The sequence below is a fragment of the Bombyx mori genome, chromosome 19, assembly GCF_030269925.1.
Source record: "Bombyx mori chromosome 19, ASM3026992v2".
Lineage (NCBI taxonomy): Eukaryota > Metazoa > Arthropoda > Insecta > Lepidoptera > Bombycidae > Bombyx > Bombyx mori.
This window is the reverse complement of record NC_085125.1, coordinates 10614548-10634873: the sequence shown is the minus strand read 5'-3', so window position 1 is coordinate 10634873 and position 20326 is coordinate 10614548. Positions and strand designations below refer to the sequence as shown.

General features: G+C 37.3%; 2 protein-coding genes across 5 annotated transcripts; both read left to right on the top strand.

Moving 5' to 3' along the window:
- Window positions 1-572: 572 nt before the first annotated feature.
- Window positions 573-1752, top strand: LOC101740173 (cytadherence high molecular weight protein 3). Of its 2 annotated transcripts, none has more exons than XM_004922378.5 (2): window positions 573-855; window positions 1062-1752. In XM_004922378.5, the coding sequence occupies exon 2, from the start codon at window positions 1067-1069 to the stop codon at window positions 1622-1624; it is 558 nt and encodes a 185-aa protein (XP_004922435.1). In that variant the 5' UTR covers window positions 573-855; window positions 1062-1066; the 3' UTR covers window positions 1625-1752. The 2 variants fall into 2 exon arrangements, with proteins under 2 accessions (XP_004922435.1, XP_062530053.1); XM_062674069.1 differs by having other exon boundaries at window positions 851-956.
- Window positions 1753-11803: 10051 nt separating this feature from the next.
- Window positions 11804-13430, top strand: LOC101739945 (cytadherence high molecular weight protein 3). 3 transcript variants are annotated; one of them, XM_004922376.5, is made up of 2 exons: window positions 11804-12019; window positions 12631-13430. In XM_004922376.5, exons 1-2 carry the CDS (start codon window positions 11950-11952, stop codon window positions 13296-13298), a joined length of 738 nt encoding a protein of 245 aa, XP_004922433.1. In that variant the 5' UTR covers window positions 11804-11949; the 3' UTR covers window positions 13299-13430. The 3 variants fall into 3 exon arrangements, with proteins under 3 accessions (XP_004922433.1, XP_062530048.1, XP_062530049.1); XM_062674064.1 differs by having other exon boundaries at window positions 12001-12163; XM_062674065.1 differs by lacking the exon at window positions 11804-12019 and adding an exon at window positions 12202-12338.
- Window positions 13431-20326: the final 6896 nt, after the last annotated feature.

The window sequence follows — 20326 nt, the reverse complement described above, 5'->3', positions numbered from 1 at the left end:
GGCCTCTATCGTGAAACCAGATAATTTAGTAAACAGAGTTTTCGAGCTATTATGTCTACAAAACATTTTACGGTTTAATCTTTACGATTTTTTTCACGGTCACGGATTGCTAAGGCTTGCTTGATATTTGAAAAAAAGCTTTTTATTTTGTATTATTAGGTATTGGACGGTAGTTAGAACTATATTCATTGTATCCATTGTGTTGAAACAAGATCAATTAATTTCTGATATTTCTATGATTATTGAGGAATTATGAAATTTTAACAGCCTTTTCCCGTGACTGAAACATATTTTATGAGGAACAAAAAAATACAGAGTAACGATATTCTCAATGTTGTGAATTACCTATTTCTGTTTAAGACACTTTTTAATGACGTTATAAGCATCACCGTTCACTGGTATAATTAATTATATTCAATGATAGATAAGAATGGGAGCATTAGGATTAGTGATGACCTACGATGAACCCCTTATTCTCTCCGTTAGGCTTGATACATTTTAGTTCCATCAATGGTTTGTCCCAAATAGTACTCCTGCCTTAAATAAAACGATATTGCGATACGGGAGAAATTCAACAAATATTAATATTAAATATTAGGCACATACACCTCTAGAATACTCCAGTTTATTGGTATAAAAAACATTACATGTATAAATAATGCTATTGTTTATCTAACATTAGCAGCAATTAAAAAGATTAAAAAGATTTATGACAGTTCGTTACAAACTATGAATTTGTTAGTCAAGATTGGCGTATTTAGATTATCTTTGTAAGGTTGTTTTGATAATATTTCGTATATAATGCTATGTTTTGTGAGTATAACAGTATAATTTGTCAATTGTAAACTACTACTGGTAAGTAATAATTGAAAAATCATTTTTTTATAAATTTCGCAAAAATATAGACAAAAATTAAGATTGGTGACAGTGTGACAATAAAAAAAAAATTAAATTAAGTACATAATACATACAAAATACTTGTGAATTTCAATATCAATAAAACTTTATACATGACAATAATTAGCTGTAGTGTGTTTAAATTATATAAATATTGTTCACAGAAACTATGAAATTCTTCCTGTCCTTCGCTGCCGTGGTGGCCGTTGCTGTCGCCGGCCCTACTAAGGGCCTGGTGAGTCCCGGCGTTGCCGGACCTGCTCCCATCATCGACGACTTTGTACCTATCGCTGTCGGACCTGCCATCATAGATGAGTTCGAGCCCATTTCCGTCGGACCTGCCATTGTCAACGAATTCGAACCTATCTCCGTTGGGCCTGCCATCGTCGACGAGTTCGTACCTATCTCCGTTGGACCCGCTATCGTAGACAACCCTCCTCTTGCCCCCGTTGCTGACAGCACTCCTCTCGTGCAAATCATTTTGAACATCAACCAGGCTAGCTCTGCCCCTATTGTCCCCGGACCCGGTGTCGATGCCATTATCCCTGAGCCCGTGATTGTCGTTGACGAAGCCGAAATCGTTGCTGAGCCCGTGATTGTTGTCGATGGCCCCGTCCCCGAGCCTGTCCAGGTTGCTGACATTACTCCCGTTGCTCCCAAGCCAGTGATCGTCGCGACTCCCATCATTCCCGCACCCGCTGTCACTCTTCCTGAGACCCTTAACTGAATATCGATCAATGTCGACATGTCCACCATGACCGCTCTCGGGCGCTCGTAATCGGAATTTTAACTATTTTATTAAATGAAAATTATTGTATGTCAATAAAATAGTTAAAATAAATAGCATGATGAGTACTTTCTGTATTTTTATTCATTTTCTAAGTTTACCTAAGTTTACCTATGTGTTCATTTGTATCACACTAACAATATAGTTAAAATCACTATGACAATGTGTTGTTGCTGATCAGTGTGCAGCGATTTGGCTGCACCCTTTAGTTTATTGCCGTTGAGCCGTATACTGGCAAGATGTTGCGCAGCGCCGGGATGAATGGCGACGTTTATTGTCGAAGGTCACGACCCACTTCAGGGTCATAGCGCCAGCGCAATAGTAGTAGTAGTAGTATAATCTTCTGCTTACAACGGCTATAGATGATAATAACGGATACGGATAATGTTTTAAAATTTCGTGACTATCTGCACTACCGAAGACTGTGGGTAGGATGTTAGGAACAAACATTTTTTTACTAAAACAATTTGTTCTCAGTTTAAAAAAAAATGTCGATACCGTGTGCCGTCAGAACTAGAAAGGAGGTAGACAGATTTGCCGGCCTTAGCTCTAAATTGTGGTAATAAAATGGTGGAAAGAATAATAGATACGCAACTCCTGAAGTATCTTGAGCTCTGTCGGAGCGTGGTGCAGGAGAGACGATCAAAACTTATGTCCGAAGTGGAAAACTCTCTGGGCTGAGTCACTCTGGGTGAATTGAACTTGGTTCAATACAACCCCCCCCCCCCAACCCCTGAAGACACAAGTTTGCACGTTCACTGCGAAGAAGGAGGACCCTCAAAGGATCCCAGCAACTTTCCGAGAGTATCGGGATACTTAGGGTCGACATTTCGAACGATGTCCAATTTCGGAGTCATTTGGAGGGCAAAGCCAAGTTGGCGGCCAAAATGCTGAGAGTCCTCAACAGAGCGAAGCGGTACTTTACGCCTGGACAAAGACTTTTGCTTAGCATTAGCAGCTTATAAAGCACAAGTCCGGCCTCGCGTGGAGTACTGCTCCCACCTCTGGGATGGGGCTCCCAAATACCAGCTATTTTCATTTGACTTCGTACACAAGAGGGCCGTTCGGATTGTCGATAATCCCATTCTCACGGATCGTTTGTGACCTCTGGGTCTGCGGAGGGACTTAAGTACTCTCTGTATTTTGTACCGTATGTTCCATGGGGAGTGCTCTGAGGAATTGTTTGAGATGATCCCATCATCTCGTTCTTACCATCGGACTGCACGCCGTCGGAGTAGGATTCATTCATACTACCTGGGGTCACTGCGTTTCAGTTTCTTTTTTGCCACGTACTGAGGAGAGGAATGAGCTCCCCTCCGCAGTGTTTCCCGAGCGCTATGACATGTCCTTCTTCAAATGAGGCTTATGGAAAATTCTTATCGGTAAGCAGCGGCTTGGCTCTCCCCCTGGCATTGCTGACGTCCATGGTCGAGGGTAACCACTCATCATCGGGTTGGCCGTTTTCTCTGAAGGAGCTCATTGATTGAGGAGATTTATTATATTACTAGCCGTACTCGCCCGCTTCGCTGGGCATTTAAAATTAACTTTATTATTTATTGTCATTATTATTAGGGAGTCCAACACTCACATAAATATTAGCCTATCCATTAAGTACATGTATTTTTTACTTGGATACCAAGTTTCAGGTCAATCAATCGGATGCATGGTTCAGTAGTTATAACGGAACATCCGTAAAAACCACTGTAGATTTATATATTAGTATACCTAGTCAGGTCATAAGTATTGTCACACAGTAAAAACTTTTCTTTTAGAATGCTGGCCACAAAAAAGTTTATTGAATTCGAATTTCGAATTGTTCATGAAAATAAAAATGTATACTTTTAGAATTTTACTCATTTTTAAATATGGAGTGGACGCTTAAAGAAGACCGTGTTGCAGTTATTGCGTTGCATCGTTGCGGTTACGCGCCAATTCAAATTTTTAACACACTGAAAAATTTGAATATAACCAAAAGATTCGTTTATCGTACCATCAAACGATACAATGAAGACTCTAGTGTAGATGACAGGTCAAGAAGTGGTCGCCCTCGGTCTGTTAGGACTCCAGCAGTGATAAAAGCTGTGAAGGCGTGAATTCAAAGAAATCCCAAACGTAAGCAGAAACTGTTGGCCCTTCAGATGGGGTTATGCAGAACCACGGTGAAAGGGTGTTAAATGAAGACTTAGGGCTTCGAGCATATGGAAGAAAAACAGGACATCGTTTGAATGCTCGTCTAATGGACCTGAGACTGAAGAGATGCCGCGCTTTGTTGAAGTGGTACGCGGGAAAAAAATATCGGGAAATTCTTTTTTCGGATGAAAAAATTTTTACCGTAGAAGAGAGCTACAACAAACAAAATGATAAGGTGTACGCACACAGTAGTGAAGAAGCGAGCAACCGTATTCCGCGTGTCCAACGAGGTCATTTTTCATCCTCGCTCATGGTATGGTTGGGAGTTTCTTATTGGGGCTTAACAGAGGTACATTTTTGTGAGAAAGGTGTAAAAACGAATGCAGTTGTGTATCAAAATACAGTCCTGACGAACCTTGTGGAACCTGTTTCTCATACCATGTTCAATAACAGGCACTGGGTATTCCAACAAGATCCGGGTCAGCTCATAGAGCGAAGAGCACACAAGACTGGCTGGCGGCGCGTGAAATCGACTTCATCCGGCACGAAGACTGGCCCTCCTCCAGTCCAGATTTGAATCCGTTAGATTACAAGATATGGCAACACTTGGAGGAAAAGGCGTGCTCAAAGCCTCATCCCAATTTGGAGTCACTCAAGACATCCTTGATTAAGGCAGCCGCCGATATTGACATGGACCTCGTTCGTGCTGCGATAGACGACTGGCCGCGCAGATTGAAGGCCTGTATTCAAAATCACGGAGGTCATTTTGAATAAACTTTAGTGTCGTAAGAATCTATGTTTTGTTAAGTTCATTTTGGTATATGAATGGATACATAATGAATAAACTTGTTTCAATTATTTTACATTAAACATGTGACAGAATTTATGACCTGACTAGGTATATTATGTGATATTTGTATATAAACATGTAATAAAACATAATAATGTGTAATAAAAGAAATTATGCTACACAATTGTTTATTTGATTCACATAAATAGCAATCTTCGGAATTTTTGACAAAACTTATTTAGGAATTTACCTAAATCTTTGTTTTCTATAAATGTGTCCGCTAAGAGCATAGGGCTGATCGACAAGGTTCTGTAGCACCCTGGGTCAGACCTCCAGTTTCAAAATCAATAGTGGGGTCGCTCTTGAAATGGCCTGGAATACTAAATTATAGTGTGCGCGGAAGCAATTAAAATAGGAGGTATGTGTTGCCGTATTACGTGACTAACTGGGGGGTCATATCTGTAGCCGTAGGAAGGGCCTGACTACGTCTACCTTTTTGGAACCTCTTGGTCTGCGGAGGGACTTCGCTTCTCTCTGCATTTTGTACCACATGTTCCATGGGGAGTGCTCTGAGGAATTATTTGAGATGATTCCATCATCTCGTTTTTACTATCGCACCGCCCGCCACCGGAGTAGAGTTCATCCATACTACCTGGAGCCACGTTGACCTACACGACGACCTGGGCCTCGAATCAATTCGGAAATACATGAAGTCAGCGTCGGAACGATACTTCGATAAGGCTATGCGTCATGATAATCGCCTTATCGTTGCCGCCGCTGACTACTCCCCGAATCCTGATCATGCAGGAGCCAGTCACCGTCGACGCCCTAGACACGTCCTTACGGATCCATCAGATCCAATAACCTTTGCATTAGATGCCTTCAGCTCTAATACTAGAGGCAGGCTTAGGGACCCCGGTAACCGTACTCGTCGAACTCGACAAAGAGGTCGACGTGCAACCTAACCCACGCATCAGCCCGCTGAGTTTCTCGCCGGATCTTCTCAGCGGGTCGCGATTCCGATCCGGTAGTAGATTCATTCGCGAAACAATTGCTCTTGAGTTGTTAGGTCTCCTTCGGAGGCGCTCGGGCAGTTGTTAGCAAATCCCACCCCTCTTGGCTGAGCCTTTGCTCGCCCACCTGTCCTGGTGAAACTGGAAAGGCCTTCGGGCCACCAGTAAAGTTTCAATCATAAAAAAAAAAAAAAAAAACTACCTGGAGCCACTGCGTTCATCCACAGTGCGTTTCCAGAGATCTTTTTTGCCACGTACCATCCGGCTTTGGAATGAGCTCCCCTCCACGGTGTTTCCCGAGCGCTATGACTTGTCCTTCTTCAAACGAGGCTTGTGGAGAGTACTCAACGGTAGGCAGCGGCTTGGTTCTGCCCCTCGCATTGCTGAAATCCATTTGCGACGGTAACCACTCACCATCAGTTGGGCCGTATGCTCGTCTGCCTACAAGGGCAATAAAAAAAAAAAGTCCATGTACGTACGTACCATGATAAAATTCCAATTTGCTTAAGCTTCGCTGCTTTCTCATTTATTATAGTATTAACTATAATAATATTATTATCATTATCTGCTTCATAACTATATACGATTATATGTAATTTGAATCGTGTAATTAAGCGTGAGATTCAGAATTGTTTATTTACGGCACGTTTTTTTTTCATTTCGTTGTTCTAACAGGTTGACTGACACGCTTTGCTATGGTTGGATCACCAGTTGAACTTTTGCTATTTGACGTTTGGGTGTGGTTGTTCTTGTATTGTAGGTGTAATTCTAGCATCCGTGACACAGGAAAAAATCTTCGCTTGCGGTCAAATCTTAAAAAAACCTTTACCCGCGCTTTACTAGAGGTCAAAATTAATATACTCAAGAAGCATGGTTCAAATGGTAATGAAAATTACCAGAAACGTTGGGAGAGTTATCACAGCCGTCACATAAATTTTAAAATTCATAATCAATGAAGGCGTTGCCACACTCAGCGACATTATTGTCTGTGAGTGTGCTATTATTATTAGCAAGCGAACAGACCACTGGCAAGACTTATAGGTTAGGTATATTGTTTACCTCCTTCTCGAAAAAATAGAGCAGTAGGACTTTATAAATGTTTTGTGTAAAAAACCAAAGAAAACTAAAACTTTTCTTTTTTGTAGTTCCCCGAAAGTTTGAATATTGAATAACCCCGACTACCATAATTTAGTTTAGGGTTACCCGACTTACAAAGCGAATAAATATGATTAAAAAAAAACACATAATAACGCGGTTTTATAGATATAATCCAACTAAAAAATAGAAAATATATTTATTAAAAAAAAGTGTAGGGTGCATGGTGTCTGATGGGGTCAATAATTATAAATATTTTATTGACAGATATGAGTAAAAGGATTATCATTGTGAATATACCTTAAAAAGGACCTCATGCCTTTTATACGGTAAATTTATTTTCTATTTTGTAGTTGGGTTCTCTATAAAAGCGTGTTATTTAGTTTTTGATTATAAATTATTATTTATTTTAAATTTTTTAGCTTAAGAAACTTAACTAATGTATCGTACTTCATTAATGTACATACAGGCAAATACTCGTACAACAGTTTCCAATTTGCTAAGTGAAAAAATGAAGGCGCTCAAACGAATTTGTTGCTTTGACGAAAGTAAATAACGGGTTTGTACTGTTTAAAATCATTGATCATCGACCTTTGATAAGTACGCCAAATTTCGAGTTAATCTGACGTTTTGAAGAGGGACAAAATCCTCTTCAATGATTCCTTATACACTAACATATTAGATAATAATATATGTATATACCTATAAAGTTAATAAAAGCGTATTAAAAATTACCGTCTCGTGACGCAAACAGTCAGAGCTCTAAACAGCACTCAACTCAGTATTTTCATTTATTTATTGCGTAAACGGGTCATAATATGGTTATTGAAGAACATAGATTTCACAACCTCGACATATGTGGTCTATTTCTCCATTGTAGCATAACATAACGGCTATCTTATCGGGTATTCGCGATGCAGTTGCTCTTGAGTTGTTAGGTCTCCTTTGGAGGCGCTCGGGCAGCTATTAGCAAATTCCACACCTCCTGACTGAGCCTTTGTTCGCCCACCTGCCCTGGTGAATCTGGAAAGGCCTCGCGGCCACCAGTAATCTTAAAAAAAATATTAAAAAAAGGCTGTCTTACCATTCAAACCCGAACGCATAACTGCTTTGCAGCTGAAATATGCAAAGTACCTAGGTGCCGATTTAAAGTACGCTCTACTACAAGGAAATGTCAATAGGCTATCGTAGTACGCTGGTATAATACTTATATGATGATTATCCGGTTATTCTCCGAGTCGACTTTTACGACACCTACAGAAAAATATTGGGTGGTGTAAATCTAGAAAGAAACCGCACACGAGATAGACAATGTAGGATTGAAGATACGATGGAATACCAAGGTACGAGAGTTGTTACGAATCATCTCAGTAAGTCGCGATTCTGATCCGGAGCTAGCCACTCAGGCTGAGCTAACGTGAGCTGTCTCCACACATTCGGTGCAGCCAGAATAGCACCTCAGGACTACAGACAGTAGATAGAAAAAAGGTAACCGTGTCTTTTGAAAAATAGTCGGTTCATCTGTGTGTCATTTATCTTTTATCTCCATATACTTAGCCTGGCCATAAATACTGTTACAATTAAAAATAAACAAAATATTACATTTGAATTTGGAATCTGTCATTTTTATATGATTGCTCATTGAGTTTTCTCATTTTGGCGCCAATACATTGTACAATATTTTGCGGTATTAAAATGGAATGGGGTGATAAAGAGAACCGAATCGCTGTGATTGCATTACACAAAGTAGGTATGGAGCCAAATGCAATTTTTAAAACTCTCCATACGCTTGGTATTAGTAAAATGTTTGTGTACCGGGCTATTAATAGGTGCAATGAGACCTCCTCTGTTTGTGACAGAAAAAGATCTGGCCGTCCACGTAGTGTTCGTACGAAAAAGATGGTCAAATCAGTAAGGGAAAGAATTCGAAGAAATCCTGTCTGAAAGCAAAAGATTTTATCTCGGGAGATGAAGATAGCACCTAGAATCATCGCGTATTTTAAAAGATGACTTAGGACTTGCAGCCTATAAGAGACGTACTGGTCATTTCTTAACTGATAATTTAAAAGAGAATAGGGTGGTAAAATCGAAACAACTACTGAAGCGGTACGCAAAGGGAGGTCATAGAAAAATTTTGCTTACGGATGAGAATTTTTTTACAATTGAGCAACATTTTAACAAACAAAATGACCGTATTTATGCTCAAAGCTCTAAGGAAGCTTCTCAATTAGTCGACAAAGTACAACGTGGGCACTATCCGTCTTCAGTAATGGTTTGGTGGGGTATTAGCTATGAAGGAGTGATTGAGCCATAGTTTTGTGAAAAAGGTATCAAAACATCGGCACAAGTGTATCAAGATACCATTCTTGAGAAGGTAGTGAAGCCCCTTAAGAACACCATGTTCAATAATCAAGAATGGTCCTTTCAGCAAGACTCGGCGCCAAGTCATAAAGCTCGGTCTACGCAGTCTTGGTTGGAAACGAACGTTTCGGACTTCATCAGAGCTGAAGACTGGCCGTCGTCTAGTCCCGATCTTAATCCGCTAGATTATGATTTATGGTCAATTTTAGAGAGTACGGCTTGCTCTAAAAGCCATGATAATTTGGAGTCCCTAAAACAATCCGTACGATTGGCAGTGAAAAATTTTCCCATGGAAAGAGTGCGTGCTTCTTCTATTGATAACTGGCCTCAACGTTTAAAGGACTGTATTGCAGCCAATGGAGACCACTTCGAATAAGGTTTTTATACTTTAAATTGTTTTATATTTATGCATTAAACTAACACACTGTAAAAGTAATAAATGTAATAACCGTATTTATGGCCAGACTAGGTATAAAAATGAATTGCTGTTCGTTAGTCTCGCTAAAACTCCAGAACGGCTGAACCGATTTGGCTAATTTTGGTCTTGAATTATTTGTGGAAGTCCAGAGAAGGTTTAAAAGGTAGATAAATATGAAAATGCTCGGAATTAAATAAAAATAACAATTTTGTTTTTCCTTTGATGTGTCCCCCGTCGGACGGATTCCTTTTGTTTGTTTTAAGCTTATTTTATATAAAGGTTTAGGCACTACAAAGTCTGCCGGGTCAGCTAGTCATCCATAAATAGAAGAATTATCTTTCAATTAGTATGATTACGTGAAAGTAATTGGATAATAACCCTACTTGTTATCTACCCCACAAGAAGATCAACCTGCGATAAGCGAAATGACGACTACTTAATTTTTATTACGTTGATTTGAAGCATTGTCTATGGAGAGGGATTTTTCGCACTATTTTACCGTAGCCTGATTGCAATTTTCCTTTTCTAAACTTTACTGAATGATCAGCTTACTTTCATAGCCTTGAGATAAATGATATAACGTTTAGTATTCAAATTATCTAGAATTAGACTTTTAAATATCAGCTTCATGTCACAACGAAAACTGTAAGTGTATGTGAAGCATCGAATAAAGAGATCTAAGCATAAAAGGGTACAAGATTGAACCGATTATCATTCTTTTATCAATGAGCTTTATTATGGGCTGTTATTTTTATATTACCGTGGTATAGTAGTGATATTGTAGTTCCCTAATGCAAAGTAGAGGCTTACCTACATACATACATATGTTACGCAGTCTATGGACCGCTCGTTGAACAAATTTATCCATCCTCAAAGAGCTCCACATAACAACTAGGCTGTCTACAATCTGTTGTCTACTAATATGGACACATTGCTCCCAGAAATCCTGAGAACCCCGAAAAGCTGATGATAGTAGGTCATATTGACGGGAAAAGACTACGTAGTCGATCACCTGCCCGTTGGTAAATATTGATAAGATCACTTACCAGCATGCCTATGCCTAAAGCACTCAGGACTGCTGAACACGTGGAAAGGAATTGTGTAACGGATTATGGGAAACAGTCATCAAATTAGACATGAAGACATTTAGAAGTCGTCGTGGTCTAAATTGCGGTGCATTCGTGTTGCACCGGACGCATGCGCATTTACGTTGTAGATGTCTATGGGCTCCAGTAACCACTTAACACCAGGTGGGCCGTGAGCTCGTCCACCCATCAAAGCAATAAAAAAAAGACTTTCAGAAATGAAGATGCCGACTCAGAAGAATATGAACGCAAAATCAAGACTCTGCAGGTTTTTTACTTGAAAACAAACGGCTGAATCATAATCCGGATGATGTTATTCACAACTTGTATATTTATGAGATACGCTTCAGAATTTCAATGTTCGTCCTCAAATTGTTACGACGAATTCGAAGCGGCTTATTTTCTGCAGCATTTCGATCTCGAGATTACAAGGCAAATCACGTCTTGAAAGAAGTGGATACGACAACTCTTTCCGTTCCGTCATGGCATGGACTTACCACTCTCTCCGTCCTAGACTTAGCGCCTGGCATGGACTTAGTGTTCTTGGATAGTCAAGAAATAACTTTATTAATACATGCTGCAAGGATAAACGATTACTGGACTGTATTATCTAGATTCAATCTACAGAGTCTGCAAAAACTTCGAGAAAACTATGGTTGTGCCTGTGGCTTTATCACGATTACGCTGTAACTCTTCAATCTGAAGTTTAGCTGAAAAGTCAAAATCCTTGATAGCGTATCTTGTCCTTAAAACTACTTCTATAGTCATTGTAAATTATTCCTAAAATCAGATTAGCAAAATCTGATAATGTAGACACAGATAGGGTAGCGGAGATGAGTTTCCTGACAGAAAGTATTTAATTGGATTATTGAAAATAACCGTACTCCTTTAACAAATAACTCATTCACGTAGATATTTGCGAAGAGGTTTTTAGTGAAAAGGCCACCCATTCCTAGACCAACTTATATTGTTTTTATTTATTTGAGGTAGCGTTGCCTGCCAGGTTCAATTGTAATCCTAACCATGCATGCAAAAAACAAAAATTGGCAAAATCAGTCAAATTACTTAGAATGAGTTCAGGGACAAATACCAATGCACGTACCAATCAATTACATTTAAAGATATATTGCGTTAGAATAAGATGATGTACAAAATTAATACGTAAAAAATAGTTATTCCAAGAAGTTTTTAATTAAATTCACCAATATAAGTCTTCAATATTGTCACGTTTTGTGAAACACGTTTTATCTTTACCCAAACCATTTATTGCCCTCATTGCAATTATACCCCAGCAGCGGACAATAATCCTTTTTAGCCGTGCGGAGATTACATCACACAAAAGAGCTTATCGATGCGTATTTTAGTGTCTTTGTATGATAATACATTCCTATAAAATGGGGATACCTAGCCGGAATGATTCACTTTGTTCTACTAAACAAACAGGTATGGAAAATAATTTTATAAATTTGTGAAATTGTTTTAAATGTTTTTTTTTTTAATATTATTTTTGAGAACTGATTTATTGAGTGGTAACATTCTCACTTAAACAATATATTTATTTATTATTGTTGCTATGGGTTCCAAATGGTAAGTACTGTTCAACCTCTGTTGTACTCTTGAGGACAATCAGGATTGCGGTACCATATGTGCGGGCGTGGATAAAATGATTACAAGTGCCTTCGAAATTATTTTTCTTCCGAATATTTTCCTTAAATAGAACGCTTTAATTTTATACGGTAATTTACAGCGAGGGCCGAAAAATGTATGTGAGATTATTCATTTAATCCCCTACCTATTCTCTGGTAGCCTGAGGAGCTATTCCAGCTACGTTGTCGTGGGTAATCTCATGGGGCTCGACTTGAAAAAAGTGCTAGCACTGGCTCTAGCAAGAATCATGCTTCGCAGAATCTACCACCCGATAGAAATCGCGATCTACTTTGAAGGTTCGACGAGAAGCTCAGTGGGTTATTATTATCTACGGGCTAGTTCGCTCGTCGAACTCTTCGCCGAACGTGAATTCTTATTTATTAACAAGTTCATTTTTTATTTTTTAGAAACAAATATGAAATTCCTGATCACCGTAGCCGCTGTGTTCGCCGTAGCTGCCGCCGTGCCGGCCAAACGTGGACACTACGAGAGCCCAGATGTCGGTCCTGCCCTAGTCGAAGCTCCCATCGTCCCATCCCCAGTCCACGTCGGACCCCTCGTTCCTGGACAACTTACCCCTCTCGTCCACATTCTTATTAACATCAACGATGCTGCCAGCGCTACCCCCGTTGAAAGCGTCGAACCTGAACAATCAAATGTTGAAGAAAAGCCTGCTGTTTCTCCCGTGATCATTGCTGATCCTGCCATCATAGTACCTAGCCCGGTAATTGTTGCCGAGGGACCTAGTGTAGCCCCTGTGATCGTGGCTGACCCCGCCATTGTGGCCCCTAGCCCAGTGCACGTTGGTGACGTGTCCCTGGTGTCCCCCGTGGTCGTGGCTGACCCTGCCATTGTGGCCCCTAGCCCAGTGCTCGTCGGTGACGTGTCCATCGTGTCCCCCGTGGTCGTGGCTGACCCCGCCATTGTGGCCCCTAGCCCAGTGCTCGTCGGTGACGTGTCCATCGTGTCCCCCGTGGTCGTGGCTGACCCCGCCGTTGTTGCCCCTAAGCCTGTCATCATCAGTCCCGTCGAGCCAGTCGGAGTGGAACCAGTTATCGTTGCTAATCATTTCTAAAATATAAAAAAATAACCAAATGACATCTTCTACATGTGGATTTTACATGGAAATATAATTTACAAGATTTACAAGTGTCATTAATAATTGTTATTAATCATTAAATGTGTTAAATAAATATCAATATATTTATGAGTATCGTTTACTAATTAATCCTTCTTTTCAAAAACAAAACTTTAGCGCCATACGGATTTACACCATTAAAGTATGTGTGTATGTATAGTGTGTAAAAGTAGAAAATCAAGAGAAACGTCTTTATTTCTTGGAAAAACAAGCAATACAAAGAAACTTTGTATTGTTCGGAATAAACGAAAAAGAGACATCATACTCAAACTTGGAAAATATTTTAGTTAAATTTACGAAAAAATACTTTGAGTTAAATATAGAACGAAGAGACATCTATATCTATACTAATATTATAAAGAGGAAAGATTTGTTTGTTTGTTTGTTTCGAATAGGCTCCGAAACTACTGGACCGATTTGAAAAATTATTTTTCCATTAGAAGCCGACATTGTCCCTGATGAACATAGGCCACTTATATAATTTTTTTTTTTTTTTTTTTTTTTTTTTTTTTTTTTTTTTTTTTTTTTTTTTTTTTAATGTTTTGCTCTTGCAAGCAGGCAATGGACTGAGTCCTTACAGCCTCGTCTTTCGTAAAATTCGTCTTAAGTTTTTAAGTAACAATGTATTGTCTTCCGTTATTTCATTTTCTACATTTTCATTCTTCATAATCCGGGAGTGTTTTCAGTCCTTATTATTCTTAGTTGGTACGTCAAGTCTTGTAATCTTTTCCTTGAAAATATACTGACATATGTCAAATTGAATTTTTTTTTTTAAATTCAGATCACCAATTTAGATTATAACTCTAGTCCAGTATTTACAAAAAATTTACAAATATATTGGTATGTAGACTCATTCTTCAATAGATCTTGTATGCAGCGCGGTACCAAATTTGAAGATCCATAAACGTCCTGTAGCTCATCCATTAACACAAGGCGCTGAATGTTAAAAGATGGGCAAGAAAATAGAATATGGTTTATAGATTGTTGTTCAGCATTTCCACAACAATCACACAAGTCACTGAGAGTCATTCTCATACGATATAGATGGTAATTCAGACGACAATGACCAAACCTCAAACGACATAAAATAGAATAAAACTTTCTATTTACATATTCTCCTTTACAAAACCAAGGTCTTTTATTTACTTCGGAATTCAAAAGACTGTACCAAGTACCCTTAGATAAGACTTGAGTAGAATGATCCCAATGTTTCTTCCAGTTATCACACATTCTTTTTTTAAGACAACTATGAATATCTGTGAAAGGAATTCCAACTTCAAAATATGGGACAGAACCCGCACTATAATTTGTTATCATGGTTGCTAAATGGTCAGCTTTTTCATTGCCCAATATGCCAATGTGGGATGGAACCCAAACTAGTACAATATTTACATGACAAACTACATTCAAATAATACAAAAGTTGTTTTATACTATACACTAAATAATTTACATTTGTTTTATTTACATTATTTTCAAGACTTTTTAATAGGCTCATACAATCAGTGGCAATAACCCACTTTGAACAAGTATTTTTATGCTTATCTATATGTTGCAATGCAGACAGAACTGCAACAGCTTCAGCAGAATATATGCTCAAGTTGTTATCAAGTTTATATCCAAGTCCATCTTTCAGGACACTATCATAAACAGCAAAAGATGTGCATATATCATTTTTAGCCCCATCTGTATAAATGAATCTATGATCTCGCCAAGAAAAAAATTTTTCATATACTTGTTCTTTTCTATGTAATTCAGAATCTATTACTATATTTATATCAGGGTATTTACTTTCAAATTCACCTTGATAACAAGGAAAATGGGATTCATTTCGCTGAATATGTGCATCATGAAGAAATTGAAGAAACTCAGATATATTTTCAAGAACAAATGGACATTTATTGAAGAAAGTGGAAGAAGCAGATGACAAATAATTAAGTAATGTATTGTTTTTATTTGTATATATTTTTAAAATGAATCTTTCTTTTAGATGTTCTAATCTGATTTTGATTGGTGGTAAATTACACTCTAATTGCATTGCATTAATAGGTGTGGTTTTAAATGCACCAGTAATTAAGCGTAAGGCATTGTTTTGTATTTTATCAAGTTTATCAACAAGTTTATGGACTGAACCAAAACACAAAAAACCATATTCAAAATGACTTCTGACCAATGATTTGTACAACATCAGCAGTATTTTAGGGTCTGCTCCCCAACTGATTTTTGACAAACTCTTTAATATATTCAAAGCTCTATTGGCTCTTGCAATAATTAATTCTACATATTGATTCCAGGATAATGAAGTGGTGAATAAAACACCAAGAAACTTAGCCTCTAATGACAGAACCAATGGTAAGTTGTTGTATACTACAGGAGGAATAGAAGAATGTTTACCAAAAACCAAAACTTTTGATTTGGCCGCATTAACTTCAAGTTTTAAGTAACTAAAATATTCATGTAACTTTGTTAGAGCTAAATTTATATCAGCAATCATTTGCTGGATATTTTTCCCACTAGCGTATATTACTAAATCATCTGCAAACTGTAAGTTTTTTATATTAGTGCCTAATATTTCATTTAATCTGTGTATATACAAAAGAAATAACAGGGGTGACAATATTCCTCCTTGACAAACACCTGTTGAAGAAGACATAGGACCATAAATTTTACCATTATATTTAGCATAAACCTTTCTATTTAGTAAGAAATTATGAACCCAATTTACAATTTTTACAGGTACACCTAAACCACACAGTTCTTTGAAGAGGACATCAATATCAACACTGTTAAATGCTCCAGAAATATCAAAAAATACAGCAACAAGACAATCTCTATTTACAACACTATTACAAATATCTAAATGCAATTGACAGAAGCTTTCATGTGCAGATTTACCTTTACGAAAACCATACTGATTGTCAGATATTAAATTATATTTTTCAACAAAAAATTCCAATCTTTGTTTTAACAACTGTTCAAAAAGTTTACCCACGCATGAAGTGAGAGTTATTGGGCGATAAGAATTAGCATTGTATTTAGGTTTTTGAGGTTTTAATACAGGTACTAAAATATCAATTTTCCAGTCTGTTGGGATTTCAATATTTAACCACAATTCATTCAAAATCAACAATATTTTTCTCAGAGCAGAATCACTGAGATTCTTAAACAAAATGTATGGAATACCATCAAAACCGAATGCTGTATCTTTGCGAGAAGCGATTGCAGATTTCAACTCTTGGATAGTAAAAGAATCACATAAAAAACTGTTGTTATTAATTGACAAAACATTTTCAATTTGTAGCTGATTTTGATAAACAGAACTGTATTTTTCAAGAAACTCCAAAACCCAACCATCTTGCTCTCCTTTTGAATTATAAATTTTACCAAATTTCCTCATATGTTTCCAGATCAAAGACAATGGTGTTGAGCGATTGAATGATTCACAAAGACGGACCCAACTGTTATGTTTTTCTATTTTTAATGTAAGTTTTTTAAAAGCTTGTTGTTTTTTAAAGTTTATATAATTTTCTTGTGATGGACAATTTTTAAACTTCACATATGCCTCTTTAGATTTTACAACAGCATCAAAGCATTTCAAATTCCACCAAGGTAGTCTAGGTCGTGGAATACGACCTTTACGAGATGATATATTTTGTTTACTACGAGAAACGCCACTACAAGCCTGAGCTGAATCGACCAATAATTTACAGAATATATCGTAACTTTCTAAAGATGAATATTGGCTGAAATTTATTTTTTGGAGACCAACATCTACACGATTTTTATAAGAATTCCAATCGACACATTTGTAATTTGGATAAACAGGAAGAGTTGTATGAAGTGTTTTGTGGATATCAGTTGCAGTTGTTAAATGGAATTTAATTAATACTGGAAGATGATAGCTGCCGAGAGGATCGTTATGTACAGACCATTCACAAGACATGGCAAGTTCTGGAGAAACTATTGTAAGGTCTAATGCATTTGGACGCCATGATGAAGATCCAACAGTAGTAACCTGCCCATCATTCAACAGAACTAGACAATTATCATTGATGACGTCTAAAATCTCTCTACCACGACGTGATGTTGAATTACAACCCCAAGATGTATTGTGAGCATTGAAATCACCGGCCAAAATAAAAGGATGTGGAATAGATTTTATGAGATTATCTAATTTAGTTTTATCGAATCTGGGATAACTATAAGTAGGACAGTAACAACTAATTAAACTTAATTCTTTATTATTAAGAAAAATTGTCACACATATGTTTTGGAGACCATTGTCTGAAAAAGTTGGCAAATGCTTGTACTGAATAGTATCTTTGATTAAAATGGCCACTCCATTGTGCTTATTGCCTGAATCATGTCTAACAACGTTAAAACCTTTAATTTTGAAAATGGTTTCTGGACGAAGCCAAGTTTCACATATAATTGCTAAATGAATATCTTGCTCGTATAAGAAATGTGTTAAATATAATCTATTGCAAAGAATACTTTGTGAGTTCCATTGTAATATATTCAAATGATCCATTAAGAAGGAAATAAGGTTTTTTGACTGAAAGTTTCAAGCAGGATGTTACGTATGGAACCAGTGTTAATTGGTATATCATTTTTTTGGTCATTAATTACTTTAAGAATTGATTTGGTTAAAAGATTCATAAAAATTTCGGACTTAGTTAAGTTTTGTAATTGAGTTTCTATATGTCTGTTCGTAAGTTGTGGAAAAGATTTTTCGTCAAATATATTTGCATAGGTAACAGTTTTAGACTTTATTTTATTTTCTTCTACTTTCTTCTTTTTAATAGGACATTGAGATGAGATGGCGACGTGGTTCCCACCACAGTTTACGCATTTGGCATTGATTGTTGCCACTGTGCATGATTTAAAGCTATGGTTTTCCGTGCATATTGAGCATACTTCTGCATTTTTACAATATTTAGCTATGTGACCATACTTCAAACATCTTAGACATTGTTTTACTTGGGGAATATACTGAGATACCTCATGTCGCCAAGAATCCAAGTATACGTACTGTGGGAGTTGTGTAGAAGCAAATGTCACTGCCACTGTCTGTGTTGGTTGAAATGTAACTAACCCGTTGTCATTCTTGACCCTACGCATAAACCTACGAACCTGAATAATATTTCGAGAGCTACCTATTAAAGCTGAAATTTTTTTATTTGATAATCCTACTGGTACTGAAGTTAACACTCCAGTAATTTCAGTATCAGAGGCCGGTATGCTTGCTTTTAACCGAAGCTCGTCTAATAGCTTCTTATTTTGCAAGAAAACATTTGCGTTATTGGCCAGGTCAAAAGTAATACCAACTTTAAATTTATTGATTGTTCTCAAATGTAAAACACCTGAGACGCCGTGTTTGCGAATACATTGAGAAAGATACATGCGGTCTTTGTCAGTGAATGTGCGATCATCAACTATATGAGAAAGAAATACGATAAATTCATTTTTGTTGGAATTATCCGGATACTTCCTGTGATAATTTTCAACCTGAAAAGGTTTATACGGATCAATTTCTGGTGTAAAACTTTCTGAGTCCGAAGTATTGGAAAAGAAACAATTTTCTTCTCCTTCGTCCGTTTCGCTCTCATCTTCCTTCCTCTTTTTTTTCCTTTTCCCGCTTCTCCTCATAGCGAATTATTTATACAAACTTATCCACCATATACTATGAAATTATTTTACAAAACAATACACTAAATTACTATGTTAAAAATATTTAAAACAAATTTTAAAATTCAGTGCGCCTTAATTTTTTCACGTTTACGCGCCAAAAAACTTTTTTTTTTTTTTTTTTTGGTTTCATGTGTGTTTTAATGTTTCCGAAACGAAGCAAGGGCGGGTCGCTAGTACAAGAAATAAAGAGAATTGAAAAAAAAGGAGAAAGACCAATTCTTGTCACTTTTTTAATTTAGGATTGAAAAACGAAATATGTAAACAAAAAAATGCACTAAAAGACATAACATACTACACAAAGGAAGATTAACCACGGGACATATTAAATAAAAGAAAATAATTACAAAAGCAACTAAAGAATGAAAGAGAAAAAGGAAACACTGTCATAATAAAATACGATAAACTTATAATAAATACTACATAGATAAAGACAAGAATATAACAAATAAGAGAAATCTCTCAATGTCTCCCGAAAATATCCATAATCTAGTAAATAAACCACAAACGAATAAACAAGGACAGTCTGACTCAAAAATCAAGGTCACAAGGTCAAATAGTGCCACGGAAAAGTTATAGAACCAAGCATGCGTCGTGGCCTAACGGATAAGACGTCCGGTGCATTCGTGTTGAGCGATGCCACAAATAAACAAACTTCAATAAAAAAGACAAAAAATCTTCCAACCCGGCTGGTCACCGTGGAAGATTACGTAGAAAACCCTCCAAAGTTACAAATCTCAAACTTTAAAATCCTCGAAAAATCTCACAAAGCATAATCGCTAATTAAAAATTATAACTTACAATGTTAGAACCCTGTCTGTCATCATACAACCGACTACGAGTATTAGATCTAGAAGAATGTTTCAATAAAATTAACTATGATATCATGGAACTTTCGGAAGTTAGACGACAGGGTAACAAAATAGAAGAACACAATACTTTTATGTTTTGTTACATTGGAAACTCACCCGGAATATCTAGGGTCTAGATTCTTAAAACACGTCTTTGGAGGTGGCCTTTACCCAAACCGGGATTTCTTGTTAAGTTATAATTATTTTAATACACGCTGAACGTGAACTGAATTCAGTTTAGTTCAACCCATTGAAGACACAGGTTTGCGCGTTCACTGCAAAGAAGGACTCTTTTGTCATGGCGCCGGTATTTCAAGGAGCATCTCTGCAGCTTTCCGCGAGTATCGGGATTCTGGGGATCGATATTTCCAGCGGTGTCCAATTTCGGAGTCATTTGGAAGGTAAAGCCAAATTGGCCTCTAAAATG